Raw genomic sequence first — 18,672 nt, 5'->3', positions numbered from 1 at the left:
AAAAAAGTCAATAACCAAAATAAGTTTTAATATTGAGGAGTTCAACATACCATCCTCACAATTAAACAGATCAAGCAGAGGAGGCCGGGTGGCAGCACACCAGCTTAAGCACACATAGCACAAAGTACAAGGACCGGTGCAAGGATCCCAGCTCGAGGCCCAGATTCTCCACCTGGTACAGGGGGGTCACCTCAGAAAGAGAGAAGCAGGTCTACAGGTGCATCTTTCTCTCCCTCTCTCTATTTTCTCCTCCTCTCCCAATTTCTCCCTGTCCCAGCCAAGGGAACTTAAAAAAAAAAAAAAATCAAGCAGAGAGAAAATCAGGAATGCAACTATTTAAAATGAGTTAGACTAGCTATGCTTGCTTGACATTTACAGGGTACTCCACCCCTCAGTAAGATAAACACACATATTTCACAGTGAACATTTTGAGGTTAGACCACATTTTGAATGATACACACTGACTTTTTCTTTTTAGATAGAGACAGTCAGGCAGAGGAAGACTGACAGTGATGGTCAAAGTTTCCTTCAACATAGTGGGGGGCCATGCTTGCACCTGGATTGTACCTATGGCCAAGAAGATCACTATCCAAGTGAGCTATTTCACTGGCCCAGTACATATTATTTTTTTTGTACTCCAGTTAATGGAGGTCAGAAAAGAGGAAGGGGTAGGGCTATTGTGTAGCATCTATTTACAGTGCTAAGATCCATATTAAAGTGACAGGATTTTAACATCTGTGAAGTCACTGTGATGGGGACATGGACCTCTGTTCTATTATCTGTACTTTTCTGCATGTTTAAGACATTTCAGAATTTTTAAAGTGATTCTCCATCCCACTCTTAGCATCTAGTTCCCTTTGCCAAGGGCAGCTGCTGTTATCAATTTCTTGTGTGCCATTCTGGAGATAGTCTACACATAAATGTTAGCACATACATATGTACATTTTTATGTATTTCTTTTTTTAAACAAAACACAATTTGGACCACATCACACACACTGCTCAACATCTTGCAATTCTCACTCAACAAGGAAGTGGAAATAGTTGCAAATCACTACGTACAGAAGCTCCTCAATGGTTGGCATCTTATCATAGGGATAATTAGGCTACTTCCTGTCTTCTGCCACCAAAATCATACATCCTGAATGTCTTACTAAGTAAGACATTACTTACTAAGGTGCACTTACTACCTGTCCTTTAAAGTAGATGCTATCACACTGTATTTGATCTTTCCTTAATTGCACAAGGTCTTAACTACAAAGAGCAATGAAAACAATAAGAAGCAACCAGTGATGGATTCGTGATGGAGTGGGGAAGTATGTTTTTGTTTTTTTGTTTGTTTGTTGTTGTTGTTCCAGTAACACCAGAAAAGCCTTTTGAGTTTCTCATGTGTTTTTTTGTTTCTCTTTGGATACCAGCTATCTGGCTCCTGTCGTTCTAACTGTTGCTAGTACTCTCTCTCCAATTTACTACTTCTAAAGTATTTTAGGCTAAGTAGGGAAATAAGCAAAGCTGTTTGAACTATGACCAAAGTAAAAGGCCAAAGGTTGCAAGTAAGAGAAGACAATGGCTATGACATTGCAGGGCATTATGGTGACTGAGGACTTATGGAAATAAGGATTGAGTTATAGTGATTAACTGAAGATACTTTTTATTGCTCCAAATAAAAAGGGTATTTTCCAAGCTGGTTGTTGCACACAGACTTTACTCAAAAATAAATTAGACCAACTAATGAATAAATAAATTATACAACAGTAATAAACACTCAAGGTTCATGGCATTTAAATTATTTTACTCTAATCTATGCTCTTGAGAATAGTATCATCTTTTATCTTTGGAAGGTAAAAGTGCTACAAAGTGCTGTACTCTTCCCAATTCCATATTTACTGACATTGCTCTGAAAGCCCAGAATTGGTCAGGTCAGATATCTTTACTCTGAAGAAATTAGCAAACAAATAGTAGGGACTGCTCCACTCTCCAAAGAGAGGTTGGCCATTCAAGGAAGACTAGCTCTGAAATGAGTCATTTCAACCTAGAATGTTCAGCTATGATTATGGACTGTGAGCTGTTAGACTGGGACTCAGAGTTTGTACAGGCTACTGTGCTAAATTTGAGTGGATATGGGCCCTGGGATAGATCACTGTGGTAAGCAGTTAGTTACATTTATATATCTTCAAGTCTGCAAGCAACTCTCTAATCCTGCTTCCTAGTTCTGTTCTCAACTCTGACGCCATATTTCTGGTCCACCCCAACGTTAGCTATTAAGCTCAAGCAAAGATTACTAAGACAAAGGCCCTAGGAATATTCCTAAAATAGACTTTCTAGCTTCCTTCCACCCTGAAGTCCCTACTTTCATCTCCTCTATTCCTGCTTTATAGTTCCTGATTATTGAACATTTTGTCCTGTTTTCCATCTTACTGCATTTCAGCCACCAAGTTCCAGATGCTACTATGATTCCATCCCTAACTGCTTAAGCAGATGACCTTACCACTGTTTCCTGAACCTTACCTCTCCAGAGCCCTACCCCACTAGGAAAAGATAGAAACCAAGTGTATGTATCAATCTGCCAATACCCACGCCCAGTAGAAAGCTATTATAGAAGTCAGATAATTCCAGCCTTCAGCACCCCAAACGGAACTTAGGTCCATACTCCTAGAGAGATAAACAATAGGGATGTTTTCAATGGAGGGGACTGGACACAAAACTCTGGCAGTGGGAACTGTATGGGATTATACCCCTATTATAATTATACCTCGTCCAATCTTATAAATCAATATTAAATCACTAATTAAAAAAATAAAACAATAAAAAATTGGTCAGCCCATGTAGCATAATTTACTTTGCTGACTCTGTAGACGTAAGAAGATTTTAGCATAAAATTATTGATAAGATAATGCAGATTGGGAGTCGGGCCATAGCTTAGCGGGTTAAGCACAGGTGGCACGAATCAACGACCCGCGTAAGGATCCTGGTTTGAGCCCCTGGCTCCCTATCTGCAGGGGAGTCACTTCACAAGTAGTGAAGCAGATCTGCAGGTGTCTGTCTTTCTCTCCCCCTCTGTCTTCCCCTCCTCTCTCCATTTCTCTCTGTCCTATCCAAGACGACAACAATAATAACTACAACAATAAAACAACAAGGGCAACAAAAGGGAATAAATAAACAAAAAAGATAATGCAGACTAAATTTAAAAACTACATCATGCCTATAGCTGTTGTCACCCCAAAATTGAAGCATCTTCTGCATTTCAAATCAAAGGTGCTCGTATCATTGGAAAACTACTGAAACTCCAACACGAATCTCCACAGCATCACTCTGTCTGGCCGACATGCAAATAGGAAGACCCAGTCAGTTGCCAGATTGAGAGGAATGTATGAAATACCAGCCGATCAGCAGACGAAGTCAAGACACTAGTTTGGAAGAGTGAAGTGTTTCTATTGCGGATTAGGAAGTTGGGACAATCAGAGCTTCTGTCAATAAGCATCAAGCACTTAGGAGAGAGGTAGAGAGCAGTGACAGTGCTGTTCCTACCAGCATGTGGAATGGATGTGGTTCTAATCTGGAAGACCTAGAAAAATGGTATAGGAAGGGCGGAAGTGAGCTGGTCTCTTAGAAGGAAATTAGGGAAGGTAGCAGAATGACAATACCAGAATGACTGATCCCCGGGGCTCATAGAGGACAGGGACTAACAGAAGGACCTGGTGGGTAAGAAAGGCCCAAACTCAGTGGGAGTTAAATGAAATCCGATTTGCAAGCTGCTGAACACCTGGAACAAGTATTAGGTTCACTTTTTTTTTTTGGCTCCAGGATGATCGCTGGGGCTCAGAGATGGTAGTATGTCCACTGCTCCTGGCGGCCACTTTTTCCATTTTATTGGCTAGGTTAGAGAGAAACTGAGAGAGGAAGGGTAGAGAAATATAAGACACCTGCAGACCTGCTTCACCTCTCGTGAAGTGTCCCTCTTGCAGGTGGGGAGCCGGGGGCTTGAATTCAGATTCTTGTGTGGGCCCTTGCACTTAGCACTGTGTGTGCTTAACCACCGCCTGGCCCCTCTAGGTTCACATTTATTTATTAAATATATATATTTATTTTCCCTTTTACTGCCCTTTTTATTGTTGTTGTAGTTATTATTGTTGTTATTAGATAGGACAGAGAGAAGTGGAAAGTGACTACCCTGCAGGTGGGAAGCTGGGGGCTCAAACTGGGATCCTTATACCAGTCCTTGAGGTTTGCACCCTGTGCGCTTAACTCACTGTGCTACTGCCCGTAGGTTCACTTTCCATGTTTATAACTATGCCTTGAGATTTTCCAGTTTACAAACAGCTCATAGACCAATTTTAAAAAATTTTTCATAGACCCAGCATTCTAGTTATAGGGAGGCACTGCAGTCTCACTTGAGACAGTCAAGGCTGAGTCAAATCATGAGACAGGACCGTCACTGTCTGAGGATTAGCAGCAGGCAGGTTTTCTCATAAGCACTGCCAGTCTCCTTTTGTTGGGAGGTGGGTTCAAGCATTTATTTAGAAGGAAGTCATTTCTGTGATAAAAGTGCTGGGTGTCCCTATACAAAAGAAGACCAATCTCAAAAGAGAGTCAAGAGAGGAACTGACTCAGACAAGGGGCACATGTCTTTGGCAGTGAGCCACTGACTCAAGAGCCATAGCCCAGAAGGCTTCGTCTTCACTATCAGTTCAGTGTGTCAACATGTAATGAAAATCATACTCAAGTGGTCAGAAGAATGAATGCACCATATTGGCCTTTCCATTTGAGGTGACCTTAAACAATTGTGTGTGTGTGTGTGTGTGTGTGTGTGTGTGTGTGTGTGTGTGAGAGAGAGAGAGAGAGAGAGAGAGAGAGAGAGAGAGAGAGAGAGGTGGGGGGGTGGAAGGGAAGGGAAGGGGAGGGGAGGGGAGGGGAGGGGAGGGGAGGGGAGAGGAGAGGAGAGGAGAGGAGAGGAGAGAAGAAGAGGAGAGGAGAGGAGAGGAGAGGAGAGGAGAGGAGAGGAGAGGAGAGGAGAGGAGAGGAGAGGAGAGGAGAGGAGAGGAGAGGAGAGGAGAGGAGAGAAAAATGGCTTCATTGCTTACATAGTGACAGAGAGAGAGCAGGGGAGAGGACAAGTTACCGCCACACAACACCAGAGCTTCTCCCCACCCCTGGTGCTGTGGGGACCAGGTTGGAACATGGCTTGTGAGCATAACAGTGCAGGTAAACTATCTTACCAGTCCAACAAGCGTTTTGGCCAGCGCCTGGGTTTCCTCATCTACAAGGCAGGTCTAACTGGAATTTTTTTTTAAAGGTTCTGCTTTTAGTGCCAGAAGACTCTATGCACAAGCAAATCTCTCAAAGGGGGTTTCACTTCCTTTGCCATCAAGGTATTGAATGATGATGTGCTCGAGACCAGAGCTACCGTGCACCTCCCCTATATCCGGCGGCCTCCTCACCCTGCAGCATTGCAGATGTGGTGTAGTAGTTGAACGGCACGTTTTTCACCGTGTATTCCTCAGCGTCCAGGCTGGCCAGCTTAGATCCCACTAGCACTGACTTGCCTGTGCCCGCTGTCCCCACCAGCATGACTGGGTGCTGCCGCTCCATAAGCCTCTCCATGAGGTAGCATATTCGGATGGTCTCACTTGTGTGCACCAGACAAGCCTGGAATGGGCACGTGAGAAAGATGTCAGGGGTCATGGGAGAACAGGATGGCCACCAACACACTCTGGAGCATTTCACAAGAGGGAATTCTGCTGACATGCTGAAACTCATTCAGGAGTATCTTCCTGAATATCCATTGTAAAACTATCCTGTGGAAGTCTGGCCGTGGCGCTACGGGTTAGGTGCACATAGCATGAAGTGCAAGAATCTGTGCAAGGATCCAGGTTCGAGCTTCTGCTCCCCACCTGCAAGGGGGATGCTTCATGAGCAGTGAAGCAGGTCTGCAGGTGGCTATCGTTCCCTCTCGATCTTCCCCTCCTCTCTCAATTTATCTTTGTCATAGCCAATAAATTGGAAAAAATGGCCTCCAGGAGCAGTGGATTCACTGTGCAGACACCACGGCCCAGCTATAACCTTGGAGGCAAATAAATAAAACTATACTGTAAGTAAGTCTCTGGGTAGGTAGCATCTCCTCTATTTTACCAGCTCTGTTTGCCTTCCTATGGCCTCTCTAATAAAGTTTAGAATCTTCTGCTTTGTCCTTTTAACCCTCTTGCCTCAGAGGTGATGGGGTTTGGCAATACCACGCACACCTACCATTGGTATTCAGCCATACTTACCTGCAAAGGCATCTCTGGGTCAAATTCAAATTGGGGGATGAGCTTGGACCAGAGCTCAAATTTCTTAGTCTCTGGGTCTATGTAGTAGTCAAATATGGTTCCCTGAGAAGGAAACTTAACTGTCTTGAACTCTGTCAGCCACCATTTGCTGAACTCTGCCCTGTAGTCCACAAGCTGCAGAAACAAAGCACATCAGGAGGGAAGGGTCTATAAGACCCAAAGAACTTGGATAAGTAGGATCAAGGAGAGAAACACAAAGTGACCGTACTGATGCAAGACTGCTTAATGGTCCTGCTCATCCAATGAAGGCGTGAATTCCCCCAATGATCAGTCCAATGAGTAGAGAATGCCCATGCTTGTCCAAGTGACTGAACCTTTGACGTGTCATCATCCATGTGACATACCCGAACCATCTCAGGGTGGAAGGGTTGAGAGGAGCAGAGAAGCATAAGAACATGGAAGATAGCAGGAGTTTATGACCACAAGATGGACAAGTGTGGCCAAGAACTTCCAAAGAGATAAATCAGCTCTTATTTCTTCCTAAGACTGAGTAATTAATTACCAGGATGGCAGTCAGGGAAGGAATGATTACATAGTGGACTGTTGACATAGGGGCACATTGAGAAGAACTTCACGCCTTTCTGTGACTCAGTTTGCTCATCTGTAAAATAAAGTTGTCTAGAAAAGTATTTCAAGGTTGTTTCAAGAGCTAGAATTTTCAAGTCTGGGAGCAGCATAAGTTACACTGGTCATTCTGCCAGAATACATTTGTAGAGACATCAAATTTACAGCATACATTTAAGATCATGAACCCATAAGATAGGACAGTGTGCTCAGTTTACTCAGATTATCTCATTGGGTCTTAGCATGTACACATGTATCAAAATGCACAGGTGTCCTGTACATTCAACCGGTCCCAAGAAAACCTATCTTCTAGTGACAAAATTTTAGGAGGGGGGGTTCAACCCACTTGTTGAACACATAGGCCTAGAAAACTTTCTAAAAAGGAAAATGGGTCATATTGAACACTTTGGAAAGTGATTCTGAAGGGCAGTATAAATATGGAGTTCAAAGACTGGACAGACCAGGTGACAAATCTGGACTTGGAAGAAACAGAAGTTCTTATTTATCTATCAATTGAGTGTGTAGGATTGAATTTTTTTTTTCTTTAACATGAGGTTAGAAATGGGTCCAAAGGCCAGGATAAACCTGACTGCTTTCTTATTCTAATTTGAATTGATATTAAGGGGATGCTGTGTCTCCTTGGTGTTACTCTCTACAACAATCCTCATTGTAAACTCATGATGAAATTCACAAAAACTTTCTATGAAACCTAGATTTTAGGTTGATGATGAATGCAACTAGAGAAAGAAGGAGAGTGTGTGGGAGGTTTCTTGTTCCCCCCCCCCCCCAACTCCACCTTGAGAGACCTGGTGAGTTTCTCAGTCGTCATTAGCTGAAACTTAGCAATCTTGTCATGCTTGCCAGTAGTTGGTCACTTTGACCTAGCCTTTGACTATAACTGGTTAGTATAAACACAAGATCAACTTTGCTATATCATTCAATGGCCCTTTCTCAGTTAATTCATTTGTTTATATTTGTATACTTTTATTTCTTTAAATTTCTTTTCTTTATTTTGCTATTTCACCAGTGATTTAATAACGATTGACAAGATTGTGAGATAAGAGGGGAACAATTCCATACAATTCCACCAGAGTTCCATATCCCTTCCCCTCCACTGGAAACTTCCCTTTTCTTTATCCCTCTGGCAGTATGGACCAAACTTTGTTATGGGATGCAGAAGGTAGAATATCTGGTTTCTGTAACTGCTTTTCCTCTGGACACAGACGTTGACTAGTTGATACATTTCCTCAGCCTTTTTGAGTGTCAGTTCAGCAGTGAACTTAAAAGATCCATTCTCAAGACCCTGTCTCTTTTGGATTCTGATAATACTCTAGTCTCTTCTCTGTCTTTCAAACTTGACAACATTAAGTTTAGATTGCTTTATACCTTGTTTGCTCTTCACAATGCTCTAAGTTTCAAGGCTACTGAAAGTTATTGATTTATTTTTTCTATATGAAAAGGAAAAAAATCTCACAAGGTTACATTTGTGGAAAAATATGACTGAATTGGAAGTTAAAGCCTGGCTTTTAGTCTCCCAATGTGGTGCTAAGAGATAATTTACTTTGGAGACACTATTTCATAAGATTACTGTGAAATATTTAGTTAGCATTTTCTATGTTTTCTCTTTAAAAACTATAATTTCTACTTGACTATGAGCTCCGTTTTGTGTTTCTTCTTTGTTTTAATGACAGCCTTTTAAATGTGAGCACCAGTGGTGTTCCTGATGTGACTATGATGGCTAACTTCCTACTTTTCAACTTACAGAACTATTTTTGGTGTTTGCCTTTAATGCTGATTGTGTGTGGGGGTCTTGAACATCCCCTGTGGCTAAAAGCTTTCTCAGTTGTCCCCTCTCCAACTGCCAGCATGGATGCCAATATTTCCAAGTGCTTCTGAGCCCAGAACACCTAGAGAGATACTTTCTCATGCCCTTTTAAAAAGAGTTAAGTGGATTTGAATTTTCTATACAGAGAAAGAAAAAAATCGATCAAAGATCTTCATTCTTATTTCCTCTGCATGTTTCACACCAGCATAAAAGAAGCCAACAGTAGGTGTTGTCTAACATTCCAGCAACTGACAGATGAGGGACTGACTCTATTTGATGCAGAGAGAGAGAGAGAGAGAGAGAGAGAGAGGGAGAGGGAGAGAGAGACCTTCCACTGAAGGTGGGAGTCAGGGCTTGAACCTGGGTCCTTATGCATTGTACCATGTGTTCTTGCTGGGTGTACCACAGGTACCCTATGCTCACAGCTGCATTATGTGCATTATTCACACAGCCAGACAGTGGAAGCAGCCTAAATGCCCAACAACAGATGACTGGCTAAAGAAGTTATAGGGTATATATTTCATGGAATACTACTATTCTGTAATCAGAAAAGATGGTATTGTGTGCTTTTTGGGGACAAAATGGATGGAACTGGAGGTGATTATGATTAGCAAAATAAGTAAAGAGACGAACGAAAACTACCAGGTGGTTTCACCCATATGTGAAATCTAGAGATTTGGTTCACATGAACTTGCCAAAAAAAAAAAAACAAAACATTTATATATAGCAGAAGCAAGAAAACTGCTTTTCAGACTTGTGAAAACTATGGTGGTTATTTTGGGGAGGATAGGGATACAGAATTTTGGTGGTGTGTGTGTTGTGGAACTGTACACTGTAATCTTACAAACGTGTAACATACCATTAATAACAAATTAAAATAATGAAAAAAAATCTATTAATTTAAACTTTACCACCAGCCTAGGAAGGAACTGGCTTTCACTGTCATCACATTCAGATCCTTTGGAATATAGGCTGAATAAGTTAGATAAAGACTGTTACTGTCTAGGTACCCCTAGATAATAAGTCACAGAGTTCCATTTCAAATCTAGAGTCCACTTTCTTAATCTCTGTAAGATACTGCTTAATAGCTAGAGTCAGTGGAAAAGCCATATCTGCATAATATTGACTATATATTTTTTAAGATAAAATACCTCTTTTTCTTGATCAAAAGGTCTAGACATGTAAGAAAGGTTAGGAAATAATATATACAGTTACTACAAGCCAGCAGCTACCCTACCTCCAGCCAACTACGTGAAATGTTAGCAGTCAACAGCATGAAAGGTAATTATAAGTTTGGTTTCCTTTTTTTTAAAAAACAGATTAAGTCTATTTTTAAATTTTTTAAAAATTATCTTTAATTATTGGTTAGAGACAGCCAGAAATTGAGAGGGTAGGGGAGATAGAGAGGGAGAGAGAAAGAGAGACACCTGTAGCCCTGCTTCACCACTTGAAAAGTTTTCCCTCTGCAGAGGATCGAACCTGGGTCCTTGAGCACTGTAACATGTATGCTCAACCAGGTGCACCACACCTGGTCCCTTAAGTTTGGTTCCCTATCCCTAGATACCAATAGGCCTGTATTCCTACCTCCCATGTAGAACTCTGCATTTCAGAGGCATGGAGAAATGAAGGTTAACTTTTGCTTGACACAGAGCTGGACAAGTCTGTTATGGAAGAAATTTAGAAGGATAAAGGAATTCACCCTACTCAAGCTTCCATAGAACATATAACCTTGGAAAGCAGAGCAATGAACACTTGTTCAAACTCAAACCATCACAAATATCCTGGAAACCAGGGATATATTCACTAACTCCAAATATAGTCTGATCTCTTCTGTTTACACCATGAGATCCTTCTATAGAGAGTGATGTCTTTAGCAGAGCAATGGATAGAAAACGATACATGTAGTTTGATGTTTTGTGTTAATTTCAACATTTAGTTGTTTCATCTTCCAATTCCTTCCTGGAGGTTCCAATTTTTCCTCTGTGGATTTGCATAAAGTGTTAACTTCAGCATAACCTCTTACCTGATCTTGGACCATTGCTCCACCAAAAGCCCAGATGGCAGCAAACACAAAATAAAGTTCATAGATCTCCTTGGGGCAATCTGGAGGAATATCTTCTTTGGTGAGCAGACACTCAAGGAGGTGGCACAACATTTGGACCATGCTCTGCTCTGGAATTGGAATTATCTTCTTAAATCTGCAGAGAGACCAGACATGCTATAAAATGTGGAGTTAAAAAATATTAGTAATTTAATCATTATTAACAAGTTTATAAGAGAACAGGGGTATACTTCCATACAGTTCCCACCACCAGAATCCCATATCCCATTCCCTCCATTGGAAGCTTCCTTATTCTTTATCCCTCTGGGAGGAGTATAGACCAAATTTCTTTATGGAGTGCAGAAAGTGGGAGGTCTGGCTTCTGTAATTGCTTCTCCGCTGGACACGGACATTGGCAGGTTGACCCATACTCCCAGCCTATTTCTTTTTTTCACCCACGGGGCATTGTGGAACTGTTGTGGAACCCATTTCACATCAGTGGACTCATGATTTGGCCAACTATTGGAAATTACAAAGGACCATGGTACTATTAAGCCTTTGCACTCCTCAGATATTTGGGGATCAACTCCCTTTGCCTGGAGCCCTCCTGAGTAGCTTTTCTCTTCCTCTCTTCATTTCTATTTCACTGGATACCATCCAACTATTTCTTCTATTTCCTGAACACTGCTGATACCCTCTCAGTCCCTGGTGAATATAGATAGCTGCAACAAAACAAGTTCCTATCTTGCAGTTTCATCACTTTTTACAGAATGAGCTCAATTCTAAGGCTGGCTCGGCCTTCGAGTCCTTCTTCTTAGAGATGGTCCTGCAATTAAAAGCACGCTAGAAACTTAATTCTTTGATGCTCAGTCTTCTCTGGGAACAGAACTGGCTGAGCCACATGGCTATTTTACACAGCTGTGATTTACTGATGGAGTTCCTCTTCTGAAAACTCATCTGTGATGACTTCGATCTGGCTTGGTTTTTGTACTTTTAATCCTGACTTGGAAAGTTTGAATAAAATGCAGATGCCAAGAGAGATACAAAGGAACAGGAATATATGAACATGTAACACACACACACACACACACACACACACACACACACACACACACACTCACTCATATCTGTGAATACACTCTCATCTTACCATGTACACACACAAAGTACACTGCACCGAAACACTTGGTCTTCTTGCATACCTGTCCACATGGCCATCTCCCATGAAAAGATGATCTACAGACCACAGAAAGTGAGAGACTACTGCTATAAGATAAGCAATACCATCAACTTTATTTATTTATTTATTTATTTTTAAAATTTATTTAGTCCCTTTTGTTGCCCTTGCTGTTTTATGGTTGTAGTCACCATTGATGTCATTGTTGTTGGATAGGACAGAGAGAAATGGAGAGAGGAGGGGAAGACAGAGGGGGAGAGAAAGATAGACACCTGCAGACCTGCTTTACCGCTTGTGATGCGACTCCCCTGCAGGTGGGGAGCTGGGGGCTTGAACTGGGATCCTTACGCCGGTCCTTGCGCTTTGCGCCACCTGCGCTTAACCTGCTGCGCTACAGCCCGACTCCCACCATCAACTTTTAAAAGTCATATATCCATCCTGGGCTTGTGGAACCTACTTTGAGTCAAAGACATCCCATCTTACCTCTGAACTCCGTGTTATGAGTTCTGGGGGCAGAGAGTGAGTGCACCGGATTAACTGCACATAGTACAAAGTGTAAGGACCTGGCAAGGATCTTCGTTCAAGCCCCGGGCTCCCCACCTGGAAGGAGTCGCCTCACAAGTGGTGAAGCAGGTCTGTAGGTGTCTATCTGTCTTCCTCTCTTCTCTTAGCTGCTCTCTGTCCTATCCAACATAAACAATGGGAAAATATGGACACCAGGAGCAGTGGATTCATGAGTTCCAGCAATAACCCTGGAGACAAAAAAAAAAAAAAGAAAAAAAAAGTTCTGAGGGAGCAGCATGCAGCTTGAATGAACTCCTTATCTTCTCCTCCTCCTCCTCCTTCTTTTTCTTCTCTTTCTTCTTCTTCTCCTTCTCTTTCTTCTACTTCTTCTTCTTTCCTCCTCCTCCTCCTCCTCCTTCTTCTTCTTTTTTGCCTCCAGTATTATGGCTGGGACTCAGTGCCTGCACTATGAATCCACTCCTCCTGGAGGCCAACCCTTCCCATTTTGTTGTCGTTATTGTTATTGTTGCCATTGTTGGATAGGACAGAGAAATCGAAAGAGGAGAGTAGACAGAGAGGGGAGAACCTGCAGACCTGCTTCACCACTTGTGAAGTGACCCCCCTGCAGGTGGGGAGCCGGAAGCTTGAACCGGAATCCTGAGCCAGTCCTCGCACTTTGTACTAAGTGCGCTTAATCCGGTGTGCTGCCACCCGACCCCCAACTCCTTATCTTCTTAACAGCAACTACAGAGATAACAAATTCACTGATTTTTCCTAATGGGTGAGTATGAAAAAAATAACTTCCTGTATTCTCTCTCATTTATTTATTTATTTATTTATTTATTTGTCTCCAGGGTTATCACTGGGGCTCAGTGCTACCACTACGAATTCACAGCTCCTGAAACCATTTTTTTTTTTTCGATTTTTTGAATAGGACAGAGAGAAATTGAGAGTGGAGTGAGAGATAGAAAAGGGGAGAGAAAGAGAGACACCTGCAGACCCTGCTTCACCACTTGTGATTCGACCCCCTTACAGGTGGGGAGCCAGAGGCTCGGACCAGGATCCTTACGCTACTACGTGCACTTAACTCGGTGAGCCACCACCTGCCCCCCCTCCCATATTCTCTTTCTTGGTGATTAGAAAAGAAACAAAGGGCCACTGACTGGTTCTTACTGAATTTTCTCGTGCTGTAATGATCTACCTGAAGGCTCCTGCCAACCAAGCCAAGTTGCAAGCAAGTAACTTCCTCTGAAGCTTCCCCGTTTCCTGACTCTCGTGGAACATACCTTGAATTATCCCTTGTTGTGAACTGGAATCATGGCCCTTGTGCTCAAATAAATGCTTTTTGCTTATTTTACAGTAGACGATTTCTAAGTCAACAGGCCAGGATTCCACAGCATTCTTGGCATTTTCTCGGCAGTGTTTTGTGTTTCTGATTTAATTCTAGTTGCAATCCTTACAGCAGTGCGAAAAAGCTGTTTAATAGCACGTGGCGCAAAGTGCGGGGACCGGAGTAAGGATTCGAGCCCCCGGCTCCCCACCTGCAGGGGAGTCGATTCACAGGTGGTGAAGCAGGTCTGCAGGTGTCTCTCTTTCTCTCCCCCTCTCTGTCTTCCCCTCCTCTCTGCATTTCTCTCTGTCCTATCCAACAATGATGACAATAATAACTACAACAATAAAACAAGGGCAAAAAAGAGTATAAATAAATAAATGCATAAAAACTGTTTAATAGTCTATGTATGAATTGTAAATATCCTGAGGAAAACAAGTAGGCTTTTCTTTCTTCTTCCTTTTTCTTTCTTTTCTCTTCTGTTCCCCCACCCCCATACCAGCACTACTCAGCTCCGGCTTCAGGTGGTGTGAGAGACTTGAACCTGTGACTTTGGAGCTTCAGGCATGAAAGTCTTTATGCATAACCACTATGCTAACCCCCCTTTATTTCTTTGATATGTAAGAGAATATCAAAAAGGAATCATCTCTGGCTCACTGTTTCACAAGGGACTAATTTAAAAGGTTCTAGTTACTCTGATAACTCCAAACTTGAGATTCCAGACAGCATAAAGACAGTCTTGTGGGAGGTTTACATCCTGAACTCCCTGTCCTTTCAAGGGTATAGAATAGCCAGGTGGAGGTACATGACAGACCAGAAATTAGCATGCAAGACTGGGGTGGTTCACATGAGTTTTGTACAGAACTGATGTGGCTCGACGCATTTGCTCATTTCAAGTGACCAAAGATTTCTAGTGCTAGAGAATAATTCAAGTAATTCCTAAATGCTTCCACAGCTGAATAGTAAGATGTCCAAATCCGGCACATTAAGGGTAACTAACTAAGGCTCTGGTGGTCCCAGTCACTGGGCCATTTCTTGCCATGCACTGTCTTCTTACTGTCTCTCTTAAGTCCAGAGGGGTTAGAAACTACAGCTAGTAAGAGGATGATGGGTAGAAAGAGTAGAGGAAGACTCCTTCTCTTTCACTGGAGGAGAGCTGGAAGAAAAGCTGAAAGCAGACCTTAGCAGTGTGTGATAGATTTCACTTGACACCTATCTTTTAGTTTGTTTGCAGTTCTGGATACTGAACATAGAATCTCATAGCACGTACTCTATCACTGAGTGTTATATATGGAGTGAGAAAGAGAGTCCACAATGTATTGCTCCACCCTTTGTGGAATTCTGACTCGTTTGTCTTTTTTGCTGTCCTGGGGAGCTCCAGAGACTTGAAAGGCAAGTACTCTACTACCGAGCGACTTCTACAGTCTCAGAAACTACATACAATTACAAAATAAAAATTAATAGGCATTTGATTGTATATGTCACTATGTCAGCTATGCAGTTGTAACTCAGATTTTGATGCTATAAACTTCATTTTCAGGTTGATGGATCTTATGAGGAAGAGGTCTGGGCCTGGCCACCTTTACAGAAGAAAGGAAGTTCTTCTTTCACCTTTTTCTCTATACTAGTGAACAACTCCCCAACTCTTATGTGTGACACACCATTCAATAAGGAACCTAGGATCATTTGAGTGATGGACTTGGATTTCCAGGAAATGCAATCTTCCTGTCACCTTCACAATAACAACCTCTGATGGATAAGTGTGGCTGGCTGAACCATTGGGCTGTATGTCAATTTCACAGAATGATGCATCCAACAGAGTCAAAAGATTAGAACAACGTATATTCCAAACGTTTAAGCCTTTCTCTGTAGACAAATACTTTTGAGTAAGAAGAACTGATGAGAGCTTGTTGCTTTGACTTTTGTCAGTCACTAAGAGGAAAAGTGAACTTTCAGAGTTCACCAGGGCAGAGCTGACTAAATCACTTGTAGTCAACTCTCGGCATTATCTGTGACATGATCACACAGACAGGAACAAGAAGTCAACAATACATGTTCCTGACAGGTGCCATCTTCACCTCTTGGCCTGCTGATCTGGCCTAGCTGTGGTTTGTAGGAGGGCCAGTTTCTTGCTTCAAAAGTCTCAGGACTATAATCTGATATGGTAACATATGACCGTTTCCTGATATGTCACGTGATGCTTATGAGAGGCTCTTCAAATCTTTCTCCTCATTCTATTTCTTACCTTGCTGTGCAGATGTCCCCTCAGGCTAGTGCCAATTCCCGCAAGAGTTGGGACATTCTCGGAGCACCTGTTCCGCCACGTTGTCCCCTCAGGCTAGTGCCAGTTCCCGCGAGAGTTAATATGATATTCTCGAAGTGCCCTTCCTAACCAGTCCTGTCCTGGCTTGTCACTCCCGGTTTTTGCCCTATAAAGCCCCTCTTCTTCTGCCCCCTCTCTCTTGCCCGCTTTTCACTTCCGTGATTAGATGCAGGGAAGGTTGCTTTGCGAGGCAGCCATTTTGGCTAGCTCCATGTGGCCCGAACCACTGCGCTCTCACCCAACTCTGAGGTGCCCGTGCGAATAAAGAATTGTGTTCCCTCTCTGCTCTGGATCTCCTCTATCTTTCCTCCTCGTCACAACTGACATTACCTGAACTGAAAATAAGCATTCCGTGGCCATTTTCATGTATGCTTCTAATTCTGTTTATTGTGCCTGGAGCAGAGTGCTCTAGAGACATTGATTCTGGGGACAGGTCAGCACATTGGCAGGAATCAGTAAGCTCTCTCTCTCGCTGCTTTAATTTGTTACCTTCTTTGTTACTTGGCCTACCTGGTTCTGAGTGTGTCTAGGCAGGTTGGAAGATACTTGTCAAACAGAATGGTTAAGTTGGCTCTTTCTGTCTGGATCTCCCTCTTGTCAATCCAGCTGCTCACCGGAGGATTCCAGCCCAGGTCTGCTGGGTTGATGTACAGTATCCCTGGGAAAATAGGGAATATTGTTCAATGAGTTGTCCATAAGATGTCACTATAGTCTTCACCCAGAGCTTTCCTCTGGGTAGAAAATTTACAGAAAATGGATATTAAACAGGAAAAAAAAAAAAAAAGACCTTGCTGAGGTTTGAAAAAAAAAAATTCTAACCCCATGGATCTGTGATGGGACCTTATTTGGAAAAAGTGTTTATGCTAATGTAATTAAGGATGCTGACATGAGATTATTCTGAATTACTGGAATGGGATATCTACAAGTGTCCTGACAACAGACAGAAGAGGACAGACACATAGAGAAGACAACCACGTGAAGATGGTAGTGAAAAGTGTGGTAATGGAACCATAAATGAAAGAATACCTAACCTGACAATGCAATCTCTCCAGACCATAACCTGGGTCCACCTGCATATCAGAGGTCAGGCTAAGGCAAAAACTAGTATAGTCACGGGCCCTTTGGAATATACCTAAAACAGACCTACCAGCTATTTCCAAAATGGAGACCCCAAATCTTCATCTGCAATAGTCCAGCCTTCAGGTTCACGATTACTCAACAATTTGTTCTGCTTTATATGTTAACTCTTTTTCAGCCACCAGGTTCCAGATGCTACCATGGTGCCAACCTGACTTCCCTGAGCAGATGACCCCACCGATGTGTTAGGGACCCCCACTATTCCAGTGCCCTGCCCCACTAGGGAAAGAGAGAGACAGGCTGGGAGTATGGATCAACCTGTCAATGCCCATGTTCATCAGGGAAGCAATTACAGAAGCCAGACCTTCCACCTTCTGCACCCCATAATGACTCTGGGTCCATACTCCCAGAGGGTTAAAGAATAGGAAAGCTATCAGGGGAGGGGATGAGAATATAGAGCTCTGGTGGTGGGAATTGTACCCTCTTATCCTATGGTCTTGTCGGTGTTGCCATTTTATAAATAAATAAATGAATAAATAAATAAGTAAATAGATAAGTAAAAGAATTCTCCCTAAGGCCCTTCAGAGGGAATACACCTGGTATAATATTTTCATTTCAGATGCCATATACTTTTATGCCAGAACCACAAGAGCATATGTTTCTGTTGTCTAAATGCCACCAGATGTGGGGCTGGGCTGTGACACACTGTGTTGAACACAGATTACAGTGTACAGTGACCTGGTTTGGGCCTCTGGTCCCCAGCTGCAGGGGAAGCTTTATAAACAGTAAAGCAGTGTTGCAGGTGTCTCTGGCTCTCTCTCTCTCTCTCTCTTTCCCTTATATTTTTCTTTTTTAAAATACTTTTTTCTTATACTTTTCCTTTTGTATTTTGATTTTTATTATCTTGTATTCATTTGGTAGAGACAACCATAAATCGAGAGGAAGGGAGATAGGGTGGGAGAGCAACAGAGAGTCATCTGCAGCCCTGCTTCACCGCTCCCGAATCTTTCCCCCCTGCAAGTGGGAACTTGGGGCTTGAACCTGGGTCCTTGAACATTGTAACATGTGCACTCAACCAAGTGCACCACTACCTGGCCTCTCTTCTTTCCTTTTTATTAGATAGGACAGAGATAAATTGAGAGGGGGAGGAGGATATAGACAGGGAGAGAGACACCTGCAGCACTATTTCATCACTCATGAAGTCTCCCTTCTGCAGGTGGGGAGCAGGGGCATAGACCTGGTTCCTTGTCCATGATACTATCTGCAATCATTTGGTGCACCACCACTTGTCCCCCCTTCTTACTCTCTACCTCCCTTTCCTCTTTCAATTTCTGTCGCATCAAAGAAACAAAGAAAAAAAATAATAAAATGTTACTACTATGAGGTGAGTTGGTCCAACAGTCCTAGGAAATTTAAACTGAGGGAAAAAGACAATTCTGAGTCATGTCCACTAATCATAGCATAAGTCCATGAAAGGGAATCTGATATGGCTGAAAGCAAACAAAC

General features: G+C 42.5%; 1 protein-coding gene across 1 annotated transcript in view; it reads right to left on the bottom strand.

Moving 5' to 3' along the window:
• Nucleotides 1-18,672, bottom strand: part of DNAH9 (dynein axonemal heavy chain 9) — a 340,864-nt gene that overhangs the window by 171,024 nt on the left and 151,168 nt on the right. The window contains exons 35-38 of the mRNA XM_007522773.3: nucleotides 16,600-16,747; nucleotides 10,738-10,912; nucleotides 6,266-6,439; nucleotides 5,438-5,645 (exon numbers count right to left, since the gene is read on the bottom strand). Of these exons, the coding sequence (XP_007522835.2) occupies nucleotides 5,438-5,645; nucleotides 6,266-6,439; nucleotides 10,738-10,912; nucleotides 16,600-16,747 (705 nt within the window). The remainder of the gene's footprint in view (nucleotides 1-5,437; nucleotides 5,646-6,265; nucleotides 6,440-10,737; nucleotides 10,913-16,599; nucleotides 16,748-18,672) is intronic.

Source organism: Erinaceus europaeus, chromosome 12, assembly GCF_950295315.1.
Source record: "Erinaceus europaeus chromosome 12, mEriEur2.1, whole genome shotgun sequence".
In the NCBI taxonomy this organism is placed as follows: domain Eukaryota; kingdom Metazoa; phylum Chordata; class Mammalia; order Eulipotyphla; family Erinaceidae; genus Erinaceus; species Erinaceus europaeus.
This window is presented reverse-complemented; position numbering and strand designations above follow the sequence as displayed.